At 39.5% G+C, this 23,743-nt stretch overlaps 1 protein-coding gene across 2 annotated transcripts in view; it reads right to left on the minus strand.

Moving 5' to 3' along the window:
• lmbr1 (limb development membrane protein 1) overlaps positions 1-23,743 on the minus strand; it is a 51,084-nt gene that overhangs the window by 8,955 nt on the left and 18,386 nt on the right. Inside the window, exons 6-15 of one of the 2 annotated variants that reach the window (XM_047349776.1) lie at positions 17,938-18,064; positions 16,833-16,901; positions 16,648-16,712; positions 16,327-16,399; positions 9,996-10,085; positions 7,158-7,234; positions 6,612-6,689; positions 1,236-1,309; positions 908-998; positions 259-325 (exon numbers count right to left, since the gene is read on the minus strand). In XM_047349776.1, coding sequence (XP_047205732.1) covers positions 259-325; positions 908-998; positions 1,236-1,309; positions 6,612-6,689; positions 7,158-7,234; positions 9,996-10,085; positions 16,327-16,399; positions 16,648-16,712; positions 16,833-16,901; positions 17,938-18,064 — 811 coding nt within the window. The remainder of the gene's footprint in view (positions 1-258; positions 326-907; positions 999-1,235; positions 1,310-6,611; positions 6,690-7,157; positions 7,235-9,995; positions 10,086-16,326; positions 16,400-16,647; positions 16,713-16,832; positions 16,902-17,937; positions 18,065-23,743) is intronic. The other variant, XM_047349777.1, reaches the window with a different exon arrangement.

Consider the following 23,743-nt stretch of genomic DNA (forward strand, 5'->3'; position numbering starts at 1 on the left):
AAAGATTAATATTTGATGTATAGAGTTCTTCTCAGAGTGGCACACAAATGTTTAATTTTCATGTTGCTTGGTTAAATCGCATAAAAGTAAGAGAAATACAGCCAACATGTTTAGATACTTCTTGTTAGTCAGACTGGCTGTCTGTTTTGTGTAATTTCATCTCTTTATGTTCAGATTGAAAATTCAATGCAGCTTCTGATTTACAAAATGTTCCTAATGCAAGCAGTCAATAACAGGCTCACACACTAACAAACTCACCAAGAGTTCTGGACATCACTGGTAGAGCTGAGCTCAGAACCAAGATGGACACACAGCAGCCGATGATCTAAAAATAAGATGAAATGGTCCCATTTTAGTTCTCAGGTTGCTTAAGCACATAATGTACACTTTATTTGTGGAGGGAAATAAAGAATCTGACGGTTCCAGTGCTGATGTGCCCACACACATACACACCACTTGATGTTAAATTGGTTCCACAATTAGTACCTCTGAAGTTGCTCATTACCAGGTTCCCTCAATTGTCCTTTCAAGCCCTTTCACTAAAGCGTCATGGCTAGTTAACAAGCTGCACCACTCCCAAACTCATTACCAAGTGAAAAGGTGCCACTATAGGCTGAACAGAGCACACATCCTCAACCCCCTAAAAACCCATTCTCCCTCTGATGTATAAGAAAGGAGCTTGCACTTTGTCCATGTTTACGCAACCCACAAACAAATATTGGACAGATCGACTAAAGCCGTTGTGAAGCCTTAAGGAAAACACCGGGGAGCCGCAGGGATTCAGGGAAAAAGGAAGACGAAAAGAAGAAAAAAAAGAAGGAATTGATGAAACTCCAGGAACTCTAAAACACATCAACATCTCTCGAGGAATTTCAGCGCCTTTGCACCCACTTCAGCCCATCTTTACCGTTGTCATGGTTGTGTCATCCTTCCTGGGAGTGAATCCCTCAAAGACACGCAGGCTGTAGAAACCAACGACGGAGGACACCATCAAGTAGCTGTTCAGCAAATCAATCAAGGACCGAAAACACTTTGCTGCAAAGAAGCTTTATTGAGTCTTTTATATGTGTGCCTGGGTTGCTCCTTTTCAACTATGATAAAAGGTGATGAAACAACACAATGTTCCCGGAAGGTGTTTGGCTGAGCTATGCCCTACATAAACAAAGCTGCCGTGGCAGTCTTGCTCTTGGTCATGGAGCGTACAACAGACAAAGGGGAGGTCACTTGAAGGATACAACATGAGAATGATCTCCAGTACTGCCCGAACCACGCCAAAAGTGGACAAGGAAGTGTTCCCAATGGCTCTTTCCTGGACGATAGGGAGACAAAGAAAAAATGACAAAAGGTTAATGGCAACACTAGTTATTGGGAGCATTAACCACAATTGGAAATGTTGCCAAGAAGGTATGCATTGCACAAAGACTTCGCCTACCTGCAAATAACAATTAAAACTCAGTAAATAATGAATAGAAGAAGATAATAGAGACTCTTTCCAAATCGCTGTCTATCGTACAATATGTGAACAGGTGTTCAAACAAAAACACCATATTGCTTACAGTAAGAAGCACAGACAGGCTGAAAGGAAGCCAAACATTCTTAACCCCCGACCTCAGAGATCTTTTAAACCTACATACTCTGAGCAATCAAAGCAACTGTTTTATGGTTAATATTTGCTTTCGTTAGACTTGGCACATATGGAGCACCTCAATTACTTTATTAAACTAAGTTGTTTAAAACTCAGAATAAGCCAATCTAATCATTTAATACTGAAACACCTACAATACAAAAGCAAACCTGTATTTACCTTAAATGATCCAGAAAAACATGAAACTCTTCATAGATTTTGTACAGATCCTGAGTAATATTGTTACTAATGCAATTTATTCCTACTGAGTCATGTCTTTCACTAATGATATATCTCTGCATAGTAACCTCTCCGTTTAAGTTTTTTTAATCTGACCTGTTTTCTAAAAAGCCCAAGCAAAAAAAAAAAAAAAAACCCAGTCTGGCACGTTGTTTCATGCCTCGTAATGCAACTGTCATCTTTGGGAGCTTACTGCAAAGCCATGCTGCACAGTTCTTACTCTATTACACGGATAATTTAGTGCACCTGATGTAATTTATTATTGCAGGAATGGTGGGCATTTGGGAAATTCAAGCTCGCCGGGCCACCCTATAAACGTAGCACTTCTGACAGATTGTATCCCATTAAACTAGTGGCACATGTAGTGTTACAAAATATCTACTTGTGAACATGTTCCCTTTGTTTTTGGATGCATAAAAAAGGAGATAAATGTATACAATAGCTTGTATTGCTAATAGAGGTTAGCACCATGCAGCAAAGGTCAATGGGTCGGGACTCGAACCCGTCATGGCTGCGTCAAGGACTGTAGCCTTAACACTTTAACCCTGCGTCACCGCCGCACCCAAATCCCACAGCTTGAACACTCAGCTAGTGTGTGACGTCATTCCCAGATTTGACCATCGACTTCCGAGACGAATTCAAACAAATTGAATCCTGGTTTCAAGGGTAGGAGCAGCACAAGGCTGAGGGAATGTACAGTAGGCCTATGATAAACAGCAATTTTATGGCCTGTATTATAATCCACATGCTGTGTGCAGGCCGATTATGCCTTGAAGCCGCACATTCAGTTATTAATGAATTTATACATTAATATTCAGAAAATGTACTGCAAAAAGCCAACTTTTATAGCAGGTATTGGAGAACCTATGGCTCGCGAGACAGATGCGGCTCTTTTGATGGCTGCATCTGGCTCGCAGACAAATCTTTAATAAAAAACTAACGTTAAAAATATAAAACATTCTCATGTATTTCAATCCATTCATTTCCTACTGTTCATGTTCATGGTTGCGGGCAGCTGGAGCCAATCACAGCTGTCCTCTGGGACAACACCAAATTTTTATTGGATAATGCATAACATGCACGGGTCGTTGTGAGGTCAGGAAGTAAACTTCCCTCCTTTTAATCAAGTAGTCAGCTAGATTATCATACTTTTCAGCAGGAATGGACATAGGAATTCGCCTTTGTGGAGAAAGCAGGTTCTGCAGTGTGTGTAATATGCAATAATAAAATTGCATCAATGAGACGGTCAAATGTGAAGCGACACTTCAACACACAGCATTCTACATCTGAAATATTCATCGGGGGACAGCAGGAAGAAAGCATATCAAGAGATACTGTGCAGAGTGCAAGCTAGTCAGCAGCAACTCCGTGTTTGGACCCAACAAGGTGACTGGAAGTCGGCTAGCTTTGCTGGGGCTTTAGCAACTGTGAGAAACGGAAAGCCATTCACAGATGGGGAGTATGCCAAAACATTCATGCTTGATGTTGCCAATGAACTTTTTGACGACTTTTTGGGATAAAAGACAAGATAATCAAACGAATAAAAGACATGCCTCTGTCGGCAAGAACCGTTCACGATTGTACCAGCATGATGGCAAATCAAATTGAGGCAACACAAGTGAAGAACATAAATGCAGCACCATTCTTTTCTTTCGCTTTGGATGAGTCAACAGACGTAAGTCATTTATCCCAGTTCAGCGTAATTTAAAGGTATGCTGTCGGTGACACACTACGTGAGGAAAGTCTTGCTGTTTTGCCTATGAAAGTAACAACAAGAGGGGAGCATTTATTCAAGTCTTTCACTGAGTTCGCTAAAGAAAAATAATCTACCGATGGACAAACTTATTTCGATGTGTACTGATGGTGCTCAGTGAATGGTGGGGAAGAACAGACGATTCGTAGCGCTTCTTCGTGAATATGAAAAGAGACCCATCCTAAATTGTCACTGCATCTTATATCAGAAGGCACTTTGTCCTGAGATGTGTGATGAGCAGCTTGGTGAGGTGATGTTGCTGGTCATTCGGGTGGTCAACTTATTGTTTGCTTTGTGAGCTTTAAATTATCGCCAGTTTAAAATACTGCTGGATGAAGTTGGGAATAATTATTCTGGCCTGCTTTTGCACAGCAATGTGCGTTGGTTGTCAAGAGGGAAGGTGCTCAGCCGTTTCATGGCTTGTCTGAGCGAAATCCGGACTATTCCTGAAATGAAAAATGTCAAGTCCTGAGTCCATCCTGAGTTAGCTAATACTGAGTGGCTCCTGAAGTTCTACCATCTTGTGGACATGACTGAACATCTGAACCAGCTCAATGTGAAAATGCAAGGCATTGGTAATACAGTCTTATCACTTCAACAAGCAGTGTTTGCATTTGAAAACACACAGGAACTCATCATCACTGACATTAAAACAGGTCGTTTACTACACTGTTAAAGATGCATGTACAGCAAGTGAGCCAGCTCAACATTTTGATCTCCTGCAGCTAGAGGGCTTCACATCTAATCTCCTGCAGTCATTCAAAACGCGCGTTGGAGAATTTTGTAAGCGCACTCGTCTTTTTAAGTTCATCACCCATCCACACGAGTGTGCAGTGGACATTGCCGACCTGAGTTATATCCCCGGTGTCTCCGTCAGAGATTTTTAGATACAAGCTGCTGACTTGAAGGCCTCAGACATGTGGGTAAATAAGTTCAAGTCACTGAATGAAGATTTGGAAAGACTTGCACGACAGCAAGCAGAGTTGGCGAGCAAAAACAAGTAGGGAAAAATTAAAAAACTTACTAAAACCCACGGACCAGCTGATCGTCAAAACTTGGAATGCGCTTCCTGTTACATACCATACACCGCAGCGTGTGAGTACAATGTTTGGCTCTACATATGCATGTGTGCAGTCTTTCTCACATCTAAAGAACATTAAGACCAACTTACGATCACGTTTAACAGATGGATGTCTCAATACCTGCATGAAGCTTAACCTCAATATGTGTCAACCAGACTACAAAGCCATCAGAAAAACCATACAGCACCAGAAGTTGCATTAATGGTAAAAATTACTTTATTTATCATTGGTTAGCAACAGTATAACAACGTTATTAGAAAATAATTCAGAGACTTATTGTACTTTAAAAGTGTTGGTCTTACATAAAATGCACACATTTACTTGTATTTATTGTTAAACATATTGTACGGCTCTCACGGAATTACATTTGAAAATATGTGGCGTTCATGGCTCTCTCAGCCAAAAAGGTTCCCAACCCCTGTTTTAAAGCAAAGTGGACAGGTCTGGGATTATGTTTGGTTTTTTGATTGTGTCCTAATAAGTACAACCTGAGAAATGTGTTGAGTATCTAATTATTAATCATATTTTACAATGAGAGTAAAAATTTCTTTTTTTTTTAAATAAAGGCTAAATCTAGTTGGATGGTAATTGCCCTAAACTTGCAGTTTAATTGTCCATTTTACTAAAACACAATGTTAGTGCAATAGCTACCAAAGGAAAGGACCTGCGGTAACATCTTTATTAGTCTCTCCCAGCGTTTGTTCATAAAGCCATAAAATACTGCTTCCTTTAATAGACGTAGCAGCAGCTTCTCTCTTTTTACTCTCCTGCTCTGTAAAGCTGAGCGAGAGACTACTCAGTATGCCGAAGACTGCAGCAGGATGCTCGGTTAGAAAGGAAGACAAACGTTGACAGGGCACTTTCATTGTGTGCTCTTCGTATAACAATTAGCATATCAGGGGTTCATTTGACTTTCCCACAGTCTGAGTCTCTGCTCAGGTCGTGGCGTGTCCAGATGTCAAACCAGATGTTTTGCAACTTTCGTTCCGCTATTCTACTTTTTTTTTTTTTTTTTTTTCAAAACTATCAAGCTTTGGGCAGAGGGAATTTTTGTGCCAGAGGGGCAGACTGAATTATTGTGCAGATTACACAGGTAAACAGATTGATTTCATATCATTATTGATCATTTAAGAGGACAAGACACCCCCTTCTTCTGGTCCTGTGAGATTAGATCAGAGTTGTGGCATCCATCCAGTTCAACAGACGCAAAACCTATTTTCATTGGGCCAAACCATCAGGGAGGACAGTTACAGCTACATGACGAGCATAATTTGGGGGGATTTTCAGAGATGCGTCAAACTAAAGCAACCGTCTTCTCAATAAAATAATTGCAATGTCGATGGCAGCTCTGTCAGTTGCCTGCCAGACGCAAAAACTGATGTGGGAGAAATAGGATCCATAATGTTGCCCCTTTCCAGACAAGAATGAAACCGCAAACACACGCACATACACGTAAGGACACACATGCATGCACCTCTGCGAGTGCCGATGAGATGATACAGAAAGCTTAAAACAGGTTGCATGTTAGGTGAAGATGAAAATCTCAGTCATTCCACACTCTCAGCCTCACACCAAGAGCCCTACACATGGCCTTCGCAGCAACGAGGAAAAGCAGCTTATTTATTCGCTGTGGACATGAGATACGTAACAAGCTCATTGACTCTGCAGGCTGCAGTGAAATGACTCTGAATGAACTTCCAAAACAAAACTAGTAACACATTGTTTGAGCCAGATTACCATCTTGTTGAGCTCTTTCTTCCAAGGTGCACCTGAGCATATCCGGAATTTGATTTATGTCTCCGCCAGGGATGTGACAGGTCTGATAGGCAAGCGCCTCTGCCGTTTACATTCTGGGTGTGTGACTGTGTGTGAGAGAGAAAGAATCTGCACTGCAGTCAGACAGAGAGCTTACCGTAGATCCTTTGGGCATGGCCGTCTCATCCACTAGAAGGTAGAGGATGTTCAGCGCCACCATAATAACAGAGATTGTCTGCAAACACAGAGGAAGACATAGATTTGTTTACATATAGTGTAAATAAGAGGTAATTGGTGTATTTCTCTCAGAATTTGCTATCATGATACATCTAACTTGCTGACTTGCAGTAATGGTAAGGTATAACTACTCTGTGATTGTAAGTAGCTCCAACAGTAAGCTTTAAAAAAGGTGAACAATTGGAAGGAGGCAGGAGTGTGAAGCACATAGCCCCTTCTCCTTTTCTAGTGGTATAATGTAGCATAAATAGTATTTTTCACACTATAATTTATTGAAAATCCCAGTTATTGCAGCTGGCTAATCAGCGATGTTTAAAACACCTATTAGATAAAAGTAGGATCCACACCCAGAGTCTGTGGGAAAAGATGAGTTTGAAGGTGACGGCGTTAGTCCCAGTGGCCACCAGCCAGGCTGCAGATGCTGTGAGCAAACAGAGCTTAATGACAGGTCAGCCTCAGCACTTACCGTTCCAGCAAGCAGGATCAGCATCACTATGGGATACAACAGGTTCTTCTCCCACCCTGATGCTTTCTTTCTTCTCTCTATGAAACAGCAAAGTTAGCTGTCATAAAAACTCAGGCCCATATTTATCAAATGTGCACACGATGCAAAATAGGTATGCAGTCATTTTAACGCTCATTTCAGTATGTATTAATTTGGACGTGACCTTAGGACACATAAAATCCCATGACAGGTCAGTGTGGACCTGCGGCACAGCAGAGGAAATCCGTTCATACTGGTGAAAAAATAATATCTCCCAATCATTTCAGGTGATATGAGTATTGTGAGTTCTATTTGATCAATGATTTTTATTCACTGATGTACTTTAAAGATTAGATAGGTGGATTGCACAAACATGTCAAGAGTTATGCAAAGTTGCCTCGCTGCAGCAACCTAAATATTATGGAAGGTTTGCCTGCTTATTTGATAGAAGGAGGGAAAATGATAAAAACTTTTAGCTTCTGAAACAGGAAATCTTTTTAGACAGCTGGGACTGAGCTCAGGATTTCTCAGAAAGCTGGCTGTTGTACTTAAAAATGTGTTCCCGTATGAATCTGGACCGAGGTTGCACAGAGCATGAGATGCGACAAGACCATGAGCACAGTGCTCTTGTCAAATTATAGGTCTGCAGCTGCTAATATCATGTAATTATGCACAGGAGGATCAAATAGATTTGTTTTTATAAAGAGTGATGTGAACAGATGACCTCAAATCTGCCCTTTCAAAACACATTTAACTGCTTTCACCAAGGCCCTTTGAAACAACCTCGATGGACCCTTTAGGCTGACTAAAACAACCTCTTATTCTATGCCAGTGGTGTCGTGAATCTTTTCAACATCATTAATATTTTTGTGTTTATTCTGACGGATGAGAAGAAAATCCTAAATCTGAGAAATAAACGGAATCTTTTTTGCTTCTTTAAATGTGTGATAAAGTTCGCTCGCTGGCAGACTGAATAGTTTGACGTAGCACATCAGTTGCTACACTCTAAAATAGGGCTGAAACAATCATTATTGAAATAATCGTCAACTAATTTAATAATTGAAGAATAATCATTAAATGACGGATAAACTGTAAAACATGCCATTTGGTAAAAGAACAACCCACTCAGAGCAGTAATTAGGCCAAAACTGTACAAAAAATATACACATTTTGCATTTAAGATGAAAAACTTTCTTGTCTATAAATATGCTCTATCTAGAACCTCTCAAGTGGCCTAGTTTTAGCTTCACCAGGTTCATATTCTGTAAAAACAAATCTCTTATTAAGCACCTTTTACAATTTGATTATTAACTGAAAAAATAGTCGACAGATTAATCGATTACCAAAATAATAGTTAGTTGTATTAGTTATACTGTATTTGGACACAGGCTACTGTGGAGCCGTGGACTAGGTTACTAAAGTAGATGCCTTAGATCAACAGGAGGAACTCTGCTCTACATGGCAGAGAAACAGTCTGTGGAGATTTGCCAATGATTGCGCTGGACATTCAGGTTTAATTTTGTACTCTGTAGTGTGATGAACATTTAAATACTGTTTAAAAATGTTTCAGGCTTTGTATATGTCCTTTATGCTGTCAATCATTGGGCGTGACACTGTTATTTTAAAACCTGACAGAAAGACTAATGCATGTTTTTCTTTTCTTTCATTCACCTATGTTGTATATATGCTGTGGGGGAGGTCATCAAAACACTGATTAAAAAGGGATGTGGAATTGTTTTAAATCGCTTCTGTTACCAGCCGCTAGATTTATCAACACCTGACGTACAATGGGATTGGCTGATAGACGCATATTTCAAGAATCATATGTGGAAGTTGTTCTACAATCATTTCTGTGCCCAAATCTACAGTTTTTACTGAATGAGGCCCTCAGTAAGGAGTTAAACTTCTCCATCACTTCAACATCAGAAACCACACGATTTCTGACTTTATTTCGAGGGTTTGTACTGTGATAAATCATATTGTAAGTATGTGAACCAAATACATCTTACCTGCGACTGAAACCACAGCACCTCCAGGTAATACACATTTCATAACCATCAAAAACAACGCTCTTCCTCTTTAATCAGCCACACTCATCACTGCCTTAATTAGCGGAAACAGTAATAAATCTCAGATAAAATGAAACGCAGCAAAATTAATTTTGTGATTTATATTTTAGGTTTCAACATCTAAAAGTGTGGTGGGCAACCGACACGACTTTCCTCCAAGCCAGATGAAACATTTCAATTTTATACCTACGTCGTATTTCAGCAGCTGATCAGTCATGTTTGCAGACACGACTGACAGCTTGTAAACCTCATGCACTCTGTCGCTGTAAGATCCACCGCTCTCTTGCATTGTGTATGTGACTGCCCTTATATCTCTGACATATTGATTGTCTTTGTCTATTCCCAACCAACAGTCAGTCCTCTGTATTCTCAAAGTGTATTCAGTCTGCTTGCCCGAGAAGTTTGCCAAGTGCATTTTATATGCACCATCCTTCTAAATTAATGACATCACTAAAAGGCTGGCTACAATATAAAGTTCGCATCTTGTCCAATATCCTAAGTGCCTTTGTGCTCTCCTTTCCCCGCCACGCTGCTCCCCAAAAGGCTCTGGCTTCATTTATAATATCCTAAAATGGATGGAAAATGATCCGGCAGTTCTGATCCAAGTCCAAATTAAGAAATTAAGGGAGATGAAGACGGAGCAGCTGCCTGTCAGCAATATGTAAAAAGCTAACGTCTTTGGCGTACATTATTGTAATTCAAGGTTTTAAAAGAAAACACATCAGACTTGTCGTAGAAAACATACACTTACCCAGTTTGTTCTTCTGATTTCTAATATTGTCCAGTTCTTTGGTGAGTTGGTAAGTAAAGCTCCCCCGGATGTAGGTGTGTGAAGATGATCCTATGGAAGAACAAATAATAAAACTTGATCTCATAATCCGCAGGGCTGCAAGAGTTGTTCTCATCACTGATATACCTTGTTTTTTCTTTACTAAATGCTGCTACAGAGAAAAACCTTAAACTTAATGTTTTTATTATTGTAATAAACTTCCTCAAAGTCAAATTGCATGTGCATTTGTCTTTAGTTTGACTAGTTAAAATATTTCTGTCATCTAATATCAAAATCATATCTGGTAAATTACATTAGTTAATTGGAAGGAAGAATATGCCAAACATTCCCCTGAACATTGAGGTAAAAAGGTAGGCAAACCTTTTTCAATTCTAACTTATTCTAATTTATCTGGAGATGATGGGGAAAAAAATCCTCTGCCTCTCTTCTTAAAACTGAATGATTAAGACATAAGATAAACAACAGCACTTGCCAGATCACATCATGGCATTACTTTTTTAACAAATCCAAACCAAAACACAGAAGCACAATATAAAAAAAACAACATGTATCCTTATAGTTCTCCTGGTAATTAAAAGATTAAGTAGCTTCCAGGTGTTTCCAAGCTAATGCAGTTGAATAAGTGATCCTCAGCAAGTGTGAAAACCTCTATAAAACACAAGTGACAACCTCTCAATCCTCTAACAAATTGAACATGTGGCTTGGCCAGCTAACAGTCAGGGGAAAAGAAAATATTCAAAGTACACAGCCTTGTGATGTTCCCAAATCTACTCGCATGATGTAAATGATAAAACCATAGTGGAGATTTTGGTACACAATCGCGAGCTGAAAAGAGCTCATGTCATAACTTTGGAAAGTGTCAAAATCCCAGTCATCTACAATTCAATTCAATTCAGTTTTATATATATAGCACCAATTCACAACACATCATCTCAAGGCACTTCACAAAAGTCAGGTACATACATTCCAATTAATCGTAACCATTGAACAGTGCAGTCAGAGTTAGTTATATATTCAAATTGGATAAAAAGATCCAGTCAGTGACTTGCAGCATTCACTCCTCCTGGATGAGCATGTAGAGACAGTGGACAGTCACTGGGCGTTGACTTTGCAGCAATCCCTCATACGGAGCATGCATGTAGCGACAGTGGAGAGAAAAACTCCCTTTTATCAGGAAGACACCTCCAGCAGAACCAGACCAGCTCAGTATGAGCGGCCATCTGCCACGACCGCGGGGGGTTTGAGATAACAGAGCAGAGACACAAAAGAACAAGAAGCACTGATCCAGGAGTCCTTCTATGGAAGGAAAAGTAAATGTTAATGGATGTAGCTCCTGTTAGTCGTTCACCTAGAAAGAAGAACAGATAAACTCTGAGCCAGTTTCAGGTTAGAGTCTGAAAGAGAGCACATATAATTAGTTACAGTAAAAGCTCAATCAATTGCCATGTCTAGGAGAGAGAAAGGGTTAAACACCGAAAGACAGGGCCATGTGGATCATCGGTAGTGGGTGAGCAATAAGTGTGCAACGCATGGACAAGGTTTATGCATAATTCCCTTAGTCATATTTTGGCAAATATGACTAAGGGAATTATGCTATGAAACTAATGATATGCAGATGCCAATTTTCTTTTGTTTTTATATTCATGTTTTATTCTTGTTTTTCTTAATTTACTTCACCAACTTAATTTTGTGCAGATCCATCGCATAAAATTAGATTTAAAAGGTTAGAATTTGACAAAATAGGTAAAAAGCCAAGGGGCTGAATACTTTTGCAAAAAACTGTAGCTAATTCTCAGACTTCTTAAATATTCCATTTTTTTATGTCTTGCCACCAAATTATGTTATTTAACTTTTCTGTACAAATAAATTCCACCCAAGCATGTAATCCTGCATAGCGCACAACAGTGTTTTTAAATTTCAACAATGTGATTTCAAACTAAAAATAATCTTGTGTCAGGAGCCGTCTAGTGCATGCCACAACTGGTTGAGTGGGCTTAGTAAGACAGCAAGGGATTCTCCAGGAAAACCACAAGGCCAGCTCATTTAAGGCTAATTTATCTATTTTACTCTGTTTTCCTTCCAGCTTGACATACTAGCGTCGAAGGCCGGTGAAGCCAAAGTGGAAAAGTATCCTTTTGCATCCCCCGGGGTGACTGGCAGATCGAGACCAATTAGTTCAGTGTTACACCGTTACTACCGTGCAATAAAAATACCATCTTTCATCTTTGTTACAGAAGTGAAGGACTGATCACTTTGATCAGACCTTCTCCTTTCCACTGTCATTATGACACGCCCTGTCTGGATGAGTTTAAGTAGGTTACAAAGGTGAGATAGGAGGAAGTCAGGGTAAAAGTCTATGTCTTGGCCTTAGAGATAACAGTACCTGTCCTGGGATCTGAAAAGGGGAAAGTTTGAACCCTCAGAGCAAAACCAAAGAGAAAAAAGTAGAACCACCACAGGAAATGTTATTGACAGTTCAGTTAGGCTTTTCACCCTCAAAGTATAAACTAAAATGAGCCTCAGGGTACCTCAGTCAATTCAACTGCTTTATCACTTTTTCACACAATGTATCCAAACATAACTTTAGACGTCAGAAGTAGAGATAAATCACTGCTGAAATAAATTCTTTACAGGTACTAAACTACTACATTACATTTAAAAAACAATAGACATATCAGTTGTTCAAGCAAAAAAGGGGAAATGGTAAGGAACTCAGCTGCAGTATCTTCAATGACATCATGCTATAGTGAAGTTACATATATCCTTCTTCTCCCTCTGCTGGCACCGTCAAGTAACAGACTGAGTTACAGCGAGGCAGAGATGCTGAGTGAGTGCTCTGGCAGCCAGGAGGGCTCAGAGTAAATTCAACATATCCTCTCCAACCTTCTCCAATGCTCAAAGAAAAATTACGTCATCCCCAAATATGCTAAACATCATGCTGGGAAAAGAGAGGCAGCGGCAAGGTCATTGTGTCGCATAGCATCTGGAAGAGCACCATGTTGCTTTGTTTTCAGAACACCAGCACCTAAAAACATGTGCATCACTTTGACTTTGCAGTATAATATTTATATATCCAAAACACTAGATAATACACACATAAATCTGTCTTGTCTTTACAACTTGAATATCAGCTACTGTAGCCATCCTAAAAATCATGTTTTAGAGTAAGTTCTGCAAGTCATCAAATGCCATAAATTTAATTATATTAACTTCAGGCTTTAAAAAGTGTTAGATATGCCCTTAAATTATATTCACTTGAGTCTTAAATTTGTACCATTTGTTCATCCATTTCTTCTTCATTAATTAAATAGGTTTTTCATGGACGGGCAGTTTTTATTTATTCGGTGATTTGTACTTCTGACCGGTGAATCCAGGTGTCATCACAGCGTGACAAAATCACAAGCCCTATGATGTAGGGATGAAAGCTCACAGCATACTGTAGGCGTTGAAGTTCGGTGTAAAAAGCACACGAGTCACATGGCAAACAACAACAATTTAAGTTGACGTTAAATTCACCTTGCTCAAGTTATCAGATGAGTTAAGTCTGACTATGTAAGTGCGCTTAAATTCAAACCATACTGGTCTTCATTTTTATTTACCACTTTTTTTAACACTTTATGTGGTTTGAGTAAAACTCCCCCATCATGATGTCTGATTCCTGCTTAAAAACATAACTTTTGTACAGGAATCTAATTTTTGACATAACAGCAATAAAGGTATAATACATTACATATACTAACTTTAAATTTAACTACAATAATAATTTAAAGGTTGGTACAGAGAATGTGAAACTGCACTTTCTCTTTCATTATAGTCAATGACTTCTCTTGCTTGTTAACCATCATTTCAGTTTATTTATGTAGCCAAAATTAGCAAATGTCCTTTACAAGCAGGTTCATATCATATGCAGTTTTACTGAATCCAAATTTGTTGGAATTTAATTATACAGCCAGAATAAGATCCATCTTAATTATTACATTACCCGGTAATTTGATTGTTTAATCCATAAAAGGTTATCTAAGAAAGCCCAGCTAAATGCACTGAATCGCTGATTCTGCAGTAGGCATACATCCTGAGCAAGCATGTGGCGACAGCGGAAAGCAAAGACTCCACTTTAACAGAAAGAAACCTCCAGCAGAACCAGGGTCAGAATGAGGACTTGTCTGAAGCGACTGGCTACGAACGGAGTTTACATTTATGAATCTGATGTATACTGAATTTAATGTATTCTTTTTCTTTCAACGCTCTTGGACAATATGATATTAATTTTATATTTAATTGCGATGGTCATGTTATTTTTGATTAAGAGCACATTTGGCTCACTTATTCCATCATTAGGGCGTTCCATTTTACTCTTAGTAAAGCTTTAGCATCATCACTATAATCATTTCTATATGGTGTTGGGTATCAAGAGCAGTAAGAGTCCATCCAACTTGTGAAATATATTATTAGCCTATATATTGTGAATACATGGTATGTAAAATACAACAGCCTATTGAAAAATAACACATTGAATCTAATTAATGCTTAGAAATGTCTACTTTGATGTTGCAATATCTGGACATATTGTGCAGCCCTAAACTACCTATATATTAATATAAAAAGTGAGCATGAAATTTGCTACGGAATCCCGGTTAATTTATAATTTGAATTCTTTTAACAACTTCTATATTTGTTTTATGTCAAAGGGATGAAATATTTGGAACAACTACTTAGTTTCTACTTCTAACCCCATGAAATCAAAAGAAGTTTCTTAATGTTTTATAAAGATAAACCTCATCTAACTTATATGGTGACAGTTGCTAAATTTCTGTCATTTGAATTTAAAGAAACAAATTCAGTGAGCAACATTGTAAATGAACTGCAAAAACTGTTTATCATTACATCGTATTTTCATGTTTGGTGAACTTTCTTGCTTTTCACTTCAAAGAAAGCACACACACCTGACTAATAAGACAGGGCCATGATGTACTGATCCACACAATTTAAACAACCGAGATGCCCTTTTAAAATGGGCAATTACACATGGAGGGACCAAAACAAAGAGCCTGACACATAAACAAACATGAACGCATCGACTGATGAGGCTCAACAGTTTGCATCTAGAAAACACAAACTGAAGACGGGGATAATCCATCAGAAAGCAGACACAGGTGAAGCAAAAACACATTGACGTCTCTGGAGTGTGTCCTGTGAACTGTTCCTGAACCGATTTCTTTTTAATTCTCTCAGATCAAAGAAACACCACCCGAGCCTTCAGTTTCACCTACGTACGAGCATGAAAAACAAGTATTTGCATGTGCAAAAAAAAAAAAAAAAAAACACTCCTGTCTGATAAGGAAAGGTTTATCCTCCACTGAACAAAATTCTCCCTCACCTCTAACACCCACCTCTTTAACAAGCAGAATGAACTGCAGTCTGGCCTCGGTCCACCCTCACAGACATGTGTTGACCACAGTTTTTTTTCCCCTCACAGGGACTTGAAAAGATCAAACAGTTCAGGAGAACAGATTACAATTATTCTATCAGTTAGTTCAAAGAAGGCCAGTGTGGAATGAGCCCCGAAGAAACCGTACGCATTGGTGGCAGTCTATGGAGGAGGCAGGCGGTGCATTCAAAAACACGTGCTATCAGGGACTGATCTCTCTTACCTTCCTGGTTTGAAAGGACGCTTGTCCTCTTCATTTACTCACATCTGTACACTTGGTTGCGTGCTTGAGTTAATACTAAAGTAGGTTTTGGAACTTAACTTCCTGCTTTGGAGATAATTTAACGTCAAACAAGGATTTGGGAGGGAAATGCAGGCGAGAAAAATAACATTTTTACTATGTTTGAACTCTGTAAACTTTCCCTTTGTGTACAATTCTTAAGAAAAGCTGAAGACTTGGGGTTCTCTTTCAGACATCAATAAAAAGCAGGTCTTTAATGTCCACAGCAGTAAGCCGCAAACTCCTCAAAAGATTTAATTTCCTCCCTATTAACCAGGATACCGTTCTAGTCCCGACATTAAATGAGGCAATCACCTTACCAGTGGTGACAGAAGCTCTGCAGAAAAACTTCCCAACCATAAAATATAGTCCACGGTTAAGGTGGCTACTTTGACCTTTCGCAGAAAGTTAGAAGAGATAAGCAGTGTGTGGAAAAACCTGTGTCAAGTGTTTGTGAATTTCTTTTCCCCAGCTGAATTTTCAATGCTAATTGATTCCAGTGAGGCCAGCTTTTATCACACCCAATAGTGCAGTCAACCTCTACCCCTGCCTATAACGTGCCAACACGTCTCCCACAGACATACCGTTTAATCTCCTCTGAAGGGCTTCCTCCTGCAAATGGATGCAGTAAATCTGCTCATCCAGGTCCTCCAGGATCTAAAGGGGAGGGGAGCAGAGAAGGGAAAGATGAAATGGGTTATAATTAGGTCCAAAGTGGGACTGGAGCGATGGCAGATGGGAGGATGAGTAGGTGATGTATTTGTAGTTGTGTCATGCTTTTAATGGCTCAATATGAGAGCTTTAGCAGAGCATACCACCTCAGGTCTGACACTGATTCTGCTAAAAAACATAATAAAGCATTTCTACCTTAACCATACAAATATTTAATTTGAACAGAGACTTACCGTGGGTTTCACTAATAACTGTCCCATGACTGTGAACATCCTTGACATTCCTACAGGAGTACACACTGCATAGAAGACAGAAAACACACTTATTATGAGTTTTGCTTTGGTGCAATAGGGAACACCAAATAAGAGCCATTTATATGTTGGTTTCAGTGTGTAAAGATTTAAATTGGACAACTTACTTAGCAAAAGCAGTCCTCCCATCAGGGATATACAAGAATAGAGGTATGGCAGGTAGAATTCCCAAAGATCTAGAAGAAATCACTGCAGTTTTTTTAGTTGACCATAAATAGGTTTATTTTTTAGCAATGCATAATACACAGTTTCTATGCATTTTTCAGTTCAAAACTCAACTTTTTGATTTACATTTTAACATTTAGGACATTTGAATAAAACATGTATCTTAACGGGTTTTAATATCTGTATGTTCTGTATGAGTGATAAATGACCATTTCACAGTTTTTTTCTGACAATCCTGACAATGTTTGGAATACATCAAAGATAAAGGAAGTTAATTCAAATATAAATCAATGAAGAAACATTTGAAATTGTATTTTATTTCTAGATAACGCAATAGAACAAAAATCACATCTGGTAAGTCAAACATTATTTCTAAACTAAATTTTCTTTTTTTCAGACCAGATAATAAAATTGTATAGTTTATAGAGGTGCAAAATAATGTTTCTATTTTTTACTTTTTATGGAGTGATCATTACTGGGTCATAAAGTAGATATTTATGAGCTTTCGCTTTTTAATAAGGATATTTCTGAGTCACAGCTGAGAACCGTGCCCCTCTCTGACCCTCTTACAGGTTAGGTTTTATAGTTAAAACATGGACAGGGGTGAGGAGCTTCACAAATGGTGAATGATTCACTCTTGTAGGACAACTTCAAAGTACCCTACACTAACTGTGTTTGTAGGGTGAACATATTTTGATGACTGTTTTAGATTATCCAGTCATGTTCCTTATTTAGGCTAGAAAAATATGTGGAAAAACTGACTTTTTTTTTTGTATAAATGTAGCCTGAACAAAGACGACAAAGGTCATGTTTGGTTTGATCACTCAGATCACACCGTACTAACAACATTTAGACACCAATAGACATTATGTGGACTGCTTTTAACATTCACTTTTCAGCCACTTTTACATGTTGTTGAAATGAAAGAATATATCTTTGTTTCTATGTCTTATATCAAGAAAATCTGCATGTGACTTATTACGAAATTAATTTGGAAATGCATTGCATTAACAGTTAAAATGAAGGAAAAGCTCTTAAGCCACATACCATAGAGTGACTCCATACTGGCTGCATCATTGTCAATCAGGGCTGATGCCACCCACACAATGCCAAGGATGAGCAAAGCCAGCAGGAAGAGCATCACAAACGTCTCCAGAATGCGTGCCTTTATGCCCTGACACAAGAAAAATGATAGGTTGTGGTTCAGGAGTATTCCAAAATGTCAGTCAACAGTCATTTTCTACCGCTTCTTCCATAATGGGTCGCGGGGAAGTTGGTGCATATCTCCAGCAGTCTATCTGCGAGAGGCGGGATACACCCAGGACAGGTCGCCAGTCCATCGCAGGGCAACACAGACACACACAGGACATACAACCATGCACACACTCGTTCACACCTAAGGACAATTTAGAGACGTCAATTAACCTAACAGTCATGTTTTTGGACTGTGGCAGGAAGCCGGAGTACCCGGAGAGAACCTACGCATGCACGGGGAGAACATGCAAACTCCATGCAGAAAGACCCCTGGCCGGGAGTCAAACCCAGGACCTTCTTGCTGCAAGGCAACAGTGCTACCAACTGCGCCACCGTGCAGCCCTAATAATCCTTTCACCTGAAATGTATTTATTACCCGTGTAGAACTGTTTCACCGCAACTCCACGCCAAAATGTCTCCTGTAAAAATGCATTTTGCTGGTGCTCAGTAGATGTACCAGTTATGCAGTAGGACAGGACAGCACTAACTTTCCTACTCATTATCCAACTATAGAAAATAGCCAAAGTGCTTCAGGCTCCGCCCTTTACACGCAGCAAAATCCGTCACACCACCAGGTAAGACGTTTTAACAGATATATATATACAGGTCCTTCTCAGAATATTAGCATATTGTGATAAAGTTCATTATTTTCCATAATGTCATGATGAAAATTTAACATTCATATATTTTAGATTCATTGCACACTAACTGAAATATTTCAGGTCTTTTATTGTCTTAATACGGATGATTGTGGCATACAGCTCATGAAAACCCAAAATTCCTATCTCACAAAATTAGCATATCATTAAAAGGGTCTCTAACGAGCTATGAACCTAATCATCTGAATCAACGAGTTAACTCTAAACACCTGCAAAAGATTCCTGAGGCCTTTAAAACTCCCAGCCTGGTTCATCACTCAAAACCCCAATCATGGGTAAGACTACTGACCTGACTGCTGTCCAGAAGGCCACTATTGACACCCTCAAGCAAGAGGGTAAGACACAGAAAGAAATTTCTGAACAAATAGGCTGTTCCCAGAGTGCTGTATCAAGGCACCTCAGTGGGAAGTCTGTGGGAAGGAAAAAGTGTGGCAGAAAACGCTGCACAATGAGAAGAGGTGACCGGACCCTGAGGAAGATTGTGGAGAATGGCCGATTCCAGACCTTGGGGGACCTGCGGAAGCAGTGGACTGAGTCTGGAGTAGAAACATCCAGAGCCACCGTGCACAGGCGTGTTCAGGAAATGGGCTACAGGTTCCGCATTCCCCAGGTCAAGCCACTTTTGAACCAGAAACAGCGGCAGAAGCGCCTGACCTGGGCTACAGAGAAGCAGCACTGGACTGTTGCTCAGTGGTCCAAAGTACTTTTTTCAGATGAAAGCAAATTCTGCATGTCATTCGGAAATCAAGGTGCCAGAGTCTGGAGGAAGACTGGGAGAAGGAAATGCCAAAATGCCAGAAGTCCAGTGTCAAGTACCCACAGTCAGTGATGGTCTGGGGTGCCGTGTCAGCTGCTGGTGTTGGTCCACTGTGTTTTATCAAGGGCAGGGTCAATGCAGCTAGCTATCAGGAGATTTTGGAGCACTTCATGCTTCCATCTGCTGAAAAGCTTTATGGAGATGAAGATTTCATTTTTCAGCACGACCTGGCTACTTTCAGCCTGTCAATACTCCCAAACCTGGCACACTGTCCTGTCCTACTGCATAACTGGTACATCTACTGAGCACCAGCAAAATGCATTTTTACAGGAGACATTTTGGCGTGGAGTTGCGGTGAAACAGTTCTACACGGGTAATAAATACATTTCAGGTGAAAGGATTATTAGGGCTGCACGGTGGCGCAGTTGGTAGCACTGTTGCCTAGCAGCAAGAAGGTCCTGGGTTCAATTCCTGGTCTGGGGTCTTTCTGCATGGAGTTTGCATGTTCTCCCCGTGCATGCGTGGGTTCTCACCGGGTACTCCGGCTTCCTCCCACAGTCCAAAGACATGCCTGTTAGGTTAATTGGTAACTCTAAATTGCCCTTAGGTGTATGAATGAGTGTGTTCATGGTTGTTTGTGTGTTGCCCTGCGATGGACTGGCGACCTGTCCAGGGTGTACCCTGCCTCTCGCCCATAGACTGCTGGAGATAGGCACCAGCTCCCCCGCGACCCACTATGGAATAAGCGGTAGAAAATGACTGACTGACTATATGAATGTTAAATTTTCATCATTACATTATGGAAAATAATGAACTTTATCACAATATGCTAATATTTTGAGAAGGACCAGTATATATATATATATATAGACTGAGAGATGGAGAGAAATGGATAGATAAAGAAAACAAAGCTGCGCACTTTAGAGATAACTGATAGGAAACACTGGAAGTTGATAAAAGTTGACTAGAAACTAGTCAGAACCCCTGCCTACCCTGCTGACTGTCACTCAAAGCCATAGGAAATGTGATGCAAAATGACCAGAAACACTGGAAATGAACAGGGCTGCAGCTGAATAAACTGAATGGACAAGATCCTTCTGTAAAACTACCTGTTTTCCAAATACTGTTTCAGCTAAAACCAGTGCACATATTTCCATCAAAGTTATTAACAATTCTATTAAGAGCTATTTGAAATACAGGAAAGCCACAATTTTATTTTTTTATCTAGATGGCTGCTGTCTTGCCTAATATCTGCTGGTTTTGTACTAATGAAGACAAAAATACTTCCCCACACCCACTGATTCTAATCATCGGCTCTTTATCAGAAAGTAGCCTGTGCCTTTAAAACATCTGTCCTGCAATATGGAAATGGCATCAAGTACTGTTTTTATTTTTACTATCTCAACAACCCTAGCTGCCATTTAAAACTTTAGCCCTGGAGTACACTTGGACTGTTTTGCCAAACAAAGAAGTAAATCCCAACTTAAAAGGTAAACAACAACAAGAACAGTGAGGTAAAGTGATGAAGGTAAAGCAAAAGGATAAAAAATAAAACAAATGAGTTTGTGCCAGAGCCCGGAGCAGCATTAGACATAATATGATACCAAAATTTCTCTGCTTTAGCCGATTATCAGCACTTTCTAGTATCATCATATTGTTCACCACTAAGTAAGCAAACTCAAAATATTGTTTCGATTTCACGGTCCTCTAGTATTTGCCTTTATTTTTGTCCGATAGGTTCATTTTCTATAAGCCTGTTGATCACCATTGTTTAGAACAGGATCTGTCTAGCAGTCCCAATAGACCATGGCTCAGCAACCTTTACACCCCATAGAGCCGTTTTTTCCATCAGTCCAGCTAAATGAAACTCGATTAGAGCCTCAAATGTTACATGACCTTCTGAAAAAAGACAACTTGGAATTTTTGACAAATATCTATTAAATTTATTATTCTATTTGTGGTTATTTAAAAAAAAAAAAAAGCATAATTTTCTTTTTCTTTTATTTCTTTTAGGTTTTAAAAATAAAGAAAAAGAGGATGAATACATTTTCTTCTATGGGATGTTGATAATTGTGGAAAACTATGTATATAAAAAAAGAACTGTTTTTAACCTAATGACAAAAACATTGACTTAAAAAATTACTAGAACTTTTATTGATATTCTGCTGTTAAAACCTGCATTTGTTATTATATCTATATTTAAAACCTTTGTGTTTAGCTAAAGGTTTAAGGAGCCATTGTAGAAGGTCCAAAGAGCCCCTTGTGGCTCTGGAGCCGCAGGTTGCATGCCCCTGCCCCTAAACAAATCAACAAGACAGATCCAAAAAATACTGAACCATGCATGCACCAACTTGGGTCAATTCAGAACCACACACACACAAAAACAAGCACCTGGAGAAGAAAACATTCAAACCCCATACAGAAAGACTTGCACCGCTTATATTTAATGAAGTGACCCACTTCCTGTGAGGCAACATTGCCAACCACCACAACACAAACTGGCTTAACATTTATTTTCCTTTAAACTATCCTCACATAATAATCACTAAATGCCATTTCCAACATCTGACATTAACATTTTCATCAGGAAACAAAATTTCCCCCAACACCAAATCACTCCTTTCTAAACTGCCTCACTTAATAACAGCAGGACTTCCACTAACACTACACAAACATCACATAAAGGCCCCACGGATCTCTGTGTAAAACAGCTCTTTTATACACGCTTATTGTAGTCTATAAAATGGCCCTAACAGAGGCTGACAGTGGCAGAGCAAAATTAAAAAAAGGAGGGGAGCTGGGGTGCCTTGAGGGGTACAGCTACTGTCTGCGATCAAGAGCAGACCTCCCATATGGGGCCGATTAGCAACGCCCTGAGCACCATGGCCAAGTCCCATGTTGTGCAGACGAGAGAGTTTTGGGGTAATTTGGGTTTTCCGGGTCACAAACTGCTGAGTGGTTAATAAAGCCCCTTCATATCTGTTTTCACAGTTTCTAAAACCTTCCTCCTCTGGAGGAGATACGAGCTGTCTAGTGCAGAAGGATAGATAGGTGCTCCCATACATATGTCTGGTACGCAACTAGACATGGGATAACAAGCGCTCCCCGCCTTTTTGGGGAGAGCCGTTTAAATTAAGGACATGTGAGCAATTTGTTACCAACTAGCATAATGGCTGTGTGGTTGCTGTTCAGTATTTGCCAACAAGTACATTAAGGAGGAGCCTCTTTGAATGCTTCCCCTCTTAATCATGAGGCCACTTTACAGAGTGGAACCGGCTGTAGTTTGTGGAAGTAAATCATACAGTGTTCTTCATTCTTCCACACCCTTCCAAGTACACCTGTCCTCTGGGGGTCTGCTTTGTTATATAGTTTGACCACTGTATAAATGCTATTTTCTCTCCATAACAGAACTCATTTAAAGTAACTTCCTTTCAAATTGCTAAATGTATACTCATGCAACACAAACCTACAGTGGGTTGCAAAAGCAGTTCTAATTTTGTCACATTGCAACCACACACACCTGCGTATTTTATTGAGATGTTATAAGATAGAGCAAAGTAGTGCATAATTGTGAACTGAAAGGTAAATGATACATGGTTTTCAAAGAATTCTTTCTGAAAATTGTGGCATGGATTTGTTCTCAACCCCCTCTGAGCCAATACTTTATAGAACCACCTTACATCCGCAGGTCTTTTGGAATACATCAGTAGTAGCTTTGCTATAGAGTGAAATCTTTGCTCATTCTTCTTTGATATTATTCAGTCCGATTACGCAGGAAGCATCAAACGGGAATATTAAAGTTGCAGAACAAATTTAATTTATGGAATTTGACTGAACATATGAATACATGAATATCCTTTGACTTAAACCCTTCTATTGCACCTGTGGTTGTACAGTTAGGGTGGTGGTCCTGCTGGAAGGTGAACATCCACCCTACTCTCAAGTTTTAGCAGTCATTAACGGACTTTCTTCCAGGATTGCTCTTTATTTTGCTCCAATCAACCTTCCTATGAACTCTGAGCAGCTTTCCTTTACCCGCTGAAATAAAGCATTCCCACACTATGATGCTGTCATCACTATTTGAGTGGTCAGAGTAAAAAGCAGTCTTAATTTTTTTTTTTTTTGGAAGTTCATGACTTAGTCGTCTCGACGACTGATATTTCTCAAACATTTCTCGTTGAGA

The sequence above is a fragment of the Girardinichthys multiradiatus genome, chromosome 21 (assembly GCF_021462225.1).
Source record: "Girardinichthys multiradiatus isolate DD_20200921_A chromosome 21, DD_fGirMul_XY1, whole genome shotgun sequence".
In the NCBI taxonomy this organism is placed as follows: Eukaryota; Metazoa; Chordata; class Actinopteri; order Cyprinodontiformes; family Goodeidae; genus Girardinichthys; species Girardinichthys multiradiatus.